This window comes from Motacilla alba, chromosome 2 (assembly GCF_015832195.1).
Source record: "Motacilla alba alba isolate MOTALB_02 chromosome 2, Motacilla_alba_V1.0_pri, whole genome shotgun sequence".
Lineage (NCBI taxonomy): Eukaryota > Metazoa > Chordata > Aves > Passeriformes > Motacillidae > Motacilla > Motacilla alba.
Window position 1 is genome coordinate 112,555,766 of NC_052017.1, and position 8,748 is coordinate 112,564,513.

Below are 8,748 nucleotides of genomic sequence, written 5' to 3' on the forward strand. Positions count from 1 at the left end.
ATTAAGACCATTGTTATAAACCCTCTTTTAAAGGCATTTCTATAATTTTATAGAAAATGAAGGCTATGTCCCATTCTCCTAAGCTGGCTGGCTTTCAATTTACCTTGTCACTTAACAGAAGTCAGCTTCATACAGATTCAGCAGATTACTCCTCTCAGCTTCTTTCAGTTGGTCAGACCATAACAGCACAGAATGGTATTCTATAGTCATATTTTAAAAGCTGAGCTTCAGGCAACAGAAAATGAAGTACATTTTTTAAGACAGCAGAGCTATCCAGTCATAATTCTGTTCTACTTAAAGCAGTATACATTTAATAATACAGACAATCTTATTTTCTTCTCTAAATTTACTTAAGCATTCTTGATTTTTTTTTAAATCCATGGGTGCAGCCTTAGTTTTCATAACTATTCATAAGAGCAGCTTAATGAAAGAAAGGTGTACTTACATACAACAGAAGCTCAAAGGAAGGCACTACAGCTTTTAATCCAATCACAGTTCAGAAGGAGGAGTAGTATCTATTTCAATTTGAAGCAACAGCAGAAATGCGTATCGCACAGTGCATTAAATACTAAATCATATTATTTCCTCCTTCAAAACAAAAGAACTGCATATATCATTTCACTAAAATAGTTATGAAATCTGCACAGCTACAATTAAATCCTTAGTCAAGGCAAATCACCAAGAGTCTGACTCAGAACGAGTGTCTGCATGGCCTGCCCTTTTAACTCATCAAAAGACATGTCACAGAGTGCTTTGCCACAAGCCAGAGTCACCTTTTGTATGAGAGATCAAACATTCCTTGTCATCTGTCTCTTGACAGCTTCAGAGAGAGCAAGTATCAAAGCTTTTTTTCCTTTCTTTTATTATTAATGTGTCTCATCAAATCATTCTCATTCAAAGACACAGACCAACCAAATATCTGTTCTTGATGAGTAAAAATGGAGAAAGGAACACAAGAGGCTGTCAAGAGCATCATTATTCAGTGGGTACTTGTGTAAGAATGCGTTTATCAATTCTTCTTCATCTTTGTGAGACAATAAAGTACCTCTTCATAGAGACTACCTTAATAATTTTGCTAAAGTTAGCATTTTAACTGCAGAGCAGAATTAGATAGGAAATCACTTTGTGCAATAAATAAATACTTTGTAAATGACAAAGACTTAGTAAGAAAAACACAGAGACATCTCCTGGTTTGAGTACTAAAGTACATCCTCTCCTTTGATGCCGCCAAGGGTTTTTATCATGGTACACACACGTGCTTTGGACAAACTGACAGATCTCCACTCTTGGCCACAGTGGCAGCTCATTGAGAAAACATCAGCCTAACAAAGGAGCCACTGAAGGAGCTCGGTTTCAACAGAGTACAAAAGCCCAAGCCTCTGGTGCTCCCTCACTCTCACTCCTCACTCTCACTGCTGGGACAGAGGTGAACACGAAGGTCCAGCTCTGGCTCCAGCCAGGCACAGCCGTGCCCGCTGTGTTCAGCCACGTCACACCTACGCTGACCCCAAGGAAGTCACCGCAGCGCTCCCCAGAGCTCTGAAAGTCAATTATGTTACACATGCTAGAGAGTGAATACATGTTCCCAGCTGCTGTTAGGAATTTTATCCAAACTCCTAAGCCTCTCAGATCACAGAGGGATACCCTGTGGTCACCTGCAGCATCCTTGGTATGGCTACTCTCCAGGAACAACAGTCATGCTCATGCTACCTGAGAGCTGTCATTTTCTTTCTGTTATCAGAAGTTTTTTCAAATAAAATGGAGCTTGCTGCTCTTTATCAGTCTCATGACCATGATATTTAAGCATTTCAGTCAGTAAGCCTTCACCCTTTCAACATCTTGGAGGAAAGAGCCACTACTTCAGTTTTAGAGAAAGTGAGACATCAAATGCTTTTGTGCTTAAATGCATGGAGAATATAAATAAAAACAAAGAGAGAGAAATAATAGAATTAATAAATGCCAGTCATAAAATAGTCTTTCTTCTAGACTAGGGTCTTGCTGCCACAATGTATCATTTGAGAATTCAAATATATCAGAGCTAAACCATGCCATATTATAGAACCTCATGGATTGAAGCATGGCTTGTGTGTACTTACAATGAATTTGTTAGTATTCTGAACTAAACAAATCTCCTTGGTTTAATACTGCATGTATTTCTATAAATATTCAAATATTATTAATAATGCTCTTTATACTCTCCAGTGTTAAGCAATAACAAAACTACTTCTATAAAGTGGAATTGCACAGTGTTGAGTTCTGAACTATCACTGTTACTAAGCTTTTAATGCACTATCATAACATAGAGAAAAAAAACCCCTTATGTATAATAGTTTCTTGCAGGAAGAACAACAATCACATATATAAACACAAATTTCCAGAGAATAACAATGTGCCCACCTGATAAAGAAATAGTAAACGGAGTTGACAACTTACTTGCATGCTATTTTATGTATAACCACGATCAGTTATCTGGTTGTTGCTCTACACTCTGATTTTACTTACTTGGATGTGTTTGCAGGCACCGTATAAACACCATATGTTACCTTAGTTCTTTATGAAGGGCATACATGACAATAACACTTGAGCTAAGCCAATCGAATCCTGCCTAACTATATTCTTCCTCCGTTCTGAGGCACGAGTTATTCCCCAGATTAATAAACACAATTAGAAGTCTTGCAGGTTAAAGAAAAAAAAAAAAAGAAGAAGAAGAAGAAAGGTTCACATTCTTCATCTGTTTGTGAAGTTTACCCACTTGACTCTGGCCCTGCCGCAGTTGGGTTTGGGCTCTTCACTCATATCTTAGTTTTTACATCCCACCTAAAACTCCAGCTTTCACACCTAAAAGCGACAACATCCATGTACAGGGGGCCACGTCCGCAGGCGTTCTCCTGGGGGTGACAGGTTTTCTTTCCCCGCGCAAGGCCAGCACCGCGGCTCCAGCGAGCAGGAAGCGAGGGCGCAGCCGCTCCCAGCCAGGGCCGGTGCCCGGGCGGGAACCTCCTCTCGGCCCAAGGCGCAGGAGCGAGGGCGGCGAGCCGCCCCGCCGGGGAGCAGAACCGGCTGCCGTCGCCCCTGCTCTGGCGGGGCCGGGGGGAGGCGCCGCGGCCCCGCGGGGCGGCCAGGGAAGCGCCGAGGCCGCCGGGCAGCGCGGGCAAACGCGGCGGCGGGAAGGGACAGGCCCCGCGCCCACGGGAAGGAGGGAGCGCGGGGCCCGCCGGGGCCTCGCCGGGGCCCGCGGCGCCGCCGCCGGTCCGCCTCCCGCCCCGTCCCGTCCCGGCGCTCACCGCGTTCTTCTTCTGCACCATCTTGTCCATCTTCTTGGCGATGCGGATGATCTCGTCCTCCGTGGCCATGGCGGCGGCGGCCCGGGCGGCGCCAGGCAGCGCGCGTCGAGCGCCGGCCGCGGGAGGCAGGCAGCGCTGCCGCTCGCCGAGAGCAGGGGCGGGGCTGCGGCCGCGGGCTCCCCCGACAAAGCCCCAAACCCGGCAAAAGTGCAGCGAGATGTCTGACCTCTGACAGCCTTCACTGGGCACTGCACCGAGTCTGACCGAGCTCTAGAACCGTTTGGACAACGCTCTTCAGGCCCGTGGTGTCACTCTTCCGTGTCCTGTGCGGGGCCGGGAGTCGGACTCCATGATGCTAGAGGACCCCTTCCAAATCAGGATAGTCTGTGATTCTGTGACCCTGTTACCCTCTCCATCTCCCTATTACCCCTCTCCATCTCCCAGCAGTACCGCTAGCGCTGCCCCTGTCTGTACCCGCGGACACAGTGCCCGGAACCACGGCGGCCGGAATCCCCTTCCTACGACAGAGCTTTTCTTCGGCTGGCAGGAGGCTCAGAATTACAGCGGACATTCGATTTTCACTAGCGCCAAAGGGATGGGGAAAAACCCCTCTCCCCTCTTACAGAAAAGGTTGTTATACATACATCTTTTTAACAGCTAGTTTTATATAAAATGGAGTGAGGGTTTCAAATTCCAGCTTCAGAGTGAAGTTTGGAAGATACAAGTTCCAAGGCAGTACAACAGAGCTGGAGATCAACTTTGGTATTGGCCAAGCATCACACCGAGAGATGCTACCGCGCTTCTAAGTCTTAGATCTAGTTTAAATCTTGTGTGTGTTCCAGTGGGACATACCACATTTATAAATTTTGACATACAAATATTAAACATCATTACTAACGGAATTCTGTTCATCCGCTGAGCTAGATGCCTTGTTACTGTGATTTTTGATTGTGAACAGTATCATGAAACCATTTTTGCTGTAAAACAGAAGTGTTTCTTTCACAACAACAGTAGGCACATCTGAAGATTACAGGAAGATTATCCCTTCCTAAGATACAGGAGGGTGCTTACACAGCCACTCAAATCCATTATTAGTAAGCAGTTGAATGCTGTGGATGCCCCAGTGGTGAACCAAGGGCTGTAAAATACGGACAATTTGGAGAACAGGCAAGGCAGACTTTTTCCTTCAATATCACTCAAGGAAGCCATTATAGCAAAAGCCATTATAGCAACACACTTTCTGTCATGCACTGGGCAGCAAGACTGTCCTGTGTTTTGAAGCCAAATAGAGACAGGTGGGTTTTGGGCACTTCTGCATCCTGCTCAATGGACACAATGATCAGCTCTAAGGCCTGCACATATTAGAAGCAATTAATATTATTTGGGACCTACATAGGATCTTCCCCCAGGTTAGATCTGGGCCATGAACTGGATAAACATACAGAAACTTTGTCTGCCACTTTTTTGTTTATTCTGACCAATAAGGGGTAAAAAAACCCCACAAGAACAAAGAAAATATTTTTCAAGAAAAAGAATACTTTCTCATTCAGAAGCAGATTTTGGGAAGACAAAAATAAAAGAATGAAGCTTCTCACAACATTTAAGGGATTGTGCCATTTCAGGTTTGATTCCATTTTGTCTAGATTTAGTTACCTAGTACCTGTAATAATCAAACACCGGTATTTAACCAGATGCTAACCTCAAATTAAGTTTATCATTATTCTTCCCAATAATCGCATAAATGATAAAAACAACACACAAGGAGTTGGCAGCTCAGAGCTATTGCTACACTACAGGATCAAGATGCTTGTACATGTTCTACAGTAGGTGCAAGTTAGCTCAGGGACAACATAATCACAAAACGAGAAATCTCAAATCAGTCACTTTGGTTAGTTTAAATATATTTAAACTTTGAAATAAAGTCATTCAGACTTTTCTAAAATTTCTTTTAAAAATACAATTCAACACCTACTTCACTGGAAATGCATGGAAAGAGTTCAAAATGAAGATGAAATCTATTGACATCCAAATTGTATCAGGTGAGAAACTGACAATTACAAATTAAATCCCATGAGAGCACCTATAAAAGACAAAGCACATCATACTTATTTAACATCTAATCTTTAAAAAGTAGCATCAGAGAAATATTTCAGTAGGGAAATCAAAGAATAATCAGATGGCAATGCATACCCTTTTTCTTTTTTGCAAGTAGATGCATTAAAAGAAAACATAATACAGCTCACATTATTTATATTGTATGCTACAATACCAGAACAGTGTCAATTAACTGAACCAGTACTAACCAAATTCTTTATATCAGCTGCTCCACCACCCTGGGGACAGCAAGTCTTTATTGAAAAGGAGCACACAGCACTCCTCATGCTTGTTCTCTTTTAGCTGGTTCAAAACCAAGCAGCTTTGTACAGCACCAATCTCCTCTATAACATGTTACCCAAAGTCCAAAGAAGAGTAAGAGAGAGAAACGCAACCTAACTGACCTTTTCCTTTCTGTTTAGCATCTTTCTCCTAAATTAACGCATTAGAAAGAAGAAATAACACACTGTTCCTTGCACTGCACTTACCTGTTATGGCACATCCTCACCTTTCTCTTGCAACATTTTCTAAAGGGTTTTGCACACCTGCTGGTGCAGAAAGCCTGTGTCCAACTCTCATGGTATTATGCTCTGCAATACTAAGACTTAGCAGGCAGAGATGATTCTTCCTAAAAGAGTGCACTTATGAAATAATGTCAATTTTTACTGACTAGTCTCTTTTGATATGAGACAGCATCTTCAGAAATTTGGGGCAGGAGGGGCAACACAGTAGCACATTCACTACTGCAGAATTTGAAGTAAAGAATCTTTGAACTGCTATCAAGGCACTTAAAATTCTACATTTTCAGGACGGATATTCTGTATGGAAAAGCTCCTCTAATCAGGTAGTAACAGAACTGTGCAATATATAACATTCACAGCATTGCAAAAGGTTTTATGTAACCATGTTATGGCTATTAACCCTCTCCTCTTTATTTGAGCCCTGAGTGTAATGTCTTACATCTTCCCAAACAGAATCTCAGCTGGTCTGAATCAGCCAAGTGGCCACCAACCTTTGCACAGGAAGAGGAGTCCAATCACAGACACATAAGGGGAGCTATAGCAAATGAAAGTTCTAATTTCTCATAACAAAATTTTGTTTAAAATTTCTGAAATAGCAATAAACATCTTGATTAGTTGTTCTATAGCTATACAACAGATGGGTTGGGTTTTTATTTACTTTTTTCAAAGAGTTATTTACATTTTCAAAATGTCTTCACTTTTTTCAACTGAGAAGCAGTAACAGTAGGCATTGAAATATAAAAAAAATCAAGCTAATGCTTTGGGGTTTTTTACTTCTGTTTTAGTTTCTAGAGTTTTTAAGCTAGTTAGACTTCTCTATTCTGTGACAACTTTATCTATTTTTTCAATATAGACTTAAAATATTTACGCCTTTTAAAGATCCCCTCTGATAATTTCAAATACTGCAATACAGCTAGCAAATTATTTCAAGCACAAACTACTTTAAGAGTTTGCTTGTATTCCCAGCTGAGGAACATTCAGACTCCATCTGCTCCATCTGTTAAGGCAGAGAAGTAGCTCTTTAAAACAAACCTGAGATGAGGGAAATCTATTTTCTACTCACAAGCACAAGCTAAACCTCCCACTTAGATGCCTGAAGCAAGTTCACTACACCTCAGCAAACTGGCTGGAAGTTTTAAGTTTTACTAGCTTTGCAGATAAAAAAGGAGGCAATGGGTTGCTCTTTTCAAGTAATTGGTCCTAAAAGGAAAACATTATCTACTGGTTCACTTTGTGGACGCCCATTAAATTATACAAGTACTTTGTTTAAATCAACTTTAATCAGCTACATCAAAGGTACTTGTTCAACTCAAAGAGAATTAATAAAATCTGTTATCCCAAAGGCAAATGTGGTAAGATGAGAGTGGCAAGCAATGAAAAGGAAGAAAAAACCAAAAAAAGTGGGGGGGGGGGGGCAGGAAGGGGGAATCTGTTCTACAGCTATTAATCTTCAAAGAATCACATTCTCAGTTTAACCAACAGACATTCTGAAAACTTCTTGAGTCACGTTCTTCACTTACACCACTGCTCTCATACTATATTTGAGAAAGTTTAATACACTACATTGTCTTGTTTTGGGGGTTTTTACCATGCTCATTTTGGGCAATTTTTCTCCTCACAATTACCTTATCAGGGATCCAGGGCTGAAAGTAAATAGAGACTGAACATTACTCAAAATGTTTTTCAAAAAATATAAACTGGCAGATTGCTCTGTGTAATATTGCATATTTATTGTTACTAGCTATTCTTAGATTCTTGATTTGCCACAACCTATTCACACAGAGCACTGCATCTACCACATTCCCATACATTTATGAAATTCCTCATTGTACTCCACACTGACTTTTGGACATTGCAGTCTGTGGAGACAAGTGGCCTTTAAGTTGCTTTAAGCTGCTTGCAGGGGGAAGTCTGCCTTTACCACACATACACTCCATTCCCCCTCTTCCCAGATAATCCCACTTTTTCTCTAGAGTGCCCTGCACTATGTATAGCACCGATTGCCCTCAAATATTAAACTAAACAGTGCACGTAACCCCTGACCTGAAAATTGTCTCTCTAACAAATCTACTAAGTGGTGTGTATGCCAAACCTTAATCAACTTCAAAGCCTTTCCAACAGCACAGAACACCCAAAGAATGGTGCAGTAATCCAGAGTGAGAAGACTTTGGTTCTTCAGTGTCCTAGAATAACTTTACTAGAAAATAACTTGATTTCTTTTATCTTTCAAAATTATTGCAAATTCCAAGAAAACAAGTTAAAATAAAGTTAACCCAGAATTTGAAAACCACCCTCCAATCATACTTAGGATTCTTTCAACAAAGTAGCAAAAATTAACTTGGTAATGATTTTTCTTTTCAGTAACTACAAATCATTGTTCTTCTGTATTATAGTATGCATACATTACCATACAATACATTTCAAAAGAACCTCTAGAGTGCCTGTTTCACAGCACATAAAAGCTCAACTTCCTTCAGGTAAGCATGGAAAAGATCTTTAGTACTTGCCCAAATAACAATTTGAATTTATTTCACAATGATTAAAAATTAAAAGCTTTTACATTTTCCCCAGTACAGAAATAATTTCCAAAGTTAAGATTTCTTATCATAAATAAAATTAGTAAAATAATTTACATTTTAGATGTTTATAGTAAATATAAATGGCTTATATTTCTAAACACAAGGAGTAAGTGTCCAGTATTTGTTTGTAAAATTTAAGAGACAGGCCTTTTACATATGGCTTCATTAACATCTCACTGAGTTTGCCCTCAGTCATATCCATCAACCCAAATAAGACCTCTACATAAAAGATGCATCAAAATGATTTCAATGAAGTGCAGTATACTCCAC

At 40.7% G+C, this 8,748-nt stretch overlaps 1 protein-coding gene across 5 annotated transcripts in view; it reads right to left on the minus strand.

Annotated features, from left to right (window-relative positions):
• The window catches only part of TCEA1 (transcription elongation factor A1), a 29,901-nt gene extending 26,466 nt beyond the window's left edge, over positions 1 to 3,435 (minus strand). For 2 of the 5 annotated variants that reach the window (XM_038160453.1, XM_038160445.1), the window contains exon 1: positions 3,285 to 3,434. In XM_038160453.1, the coding sequence (XP_038016381.1) occupies positions 3,285 to 3,353 (69 nt within the window). In that variant the 5' untranslated portion in view covers positions 3,354 to 3,434. Of the gene's footprint in view, positions 1 to 103; positions 2,799 to 2,838; positions 3,214 to 3,284 lie in introns of those variants that run through there. The other 3 variants (XM_038160471.1, XM_038160462.1, XM_038160436.1) reach the window with 3 other exon arrangements.
• Between the last annotated feature and the right edge of the window lie 5,313 nt (positions 3,436 to 8,748).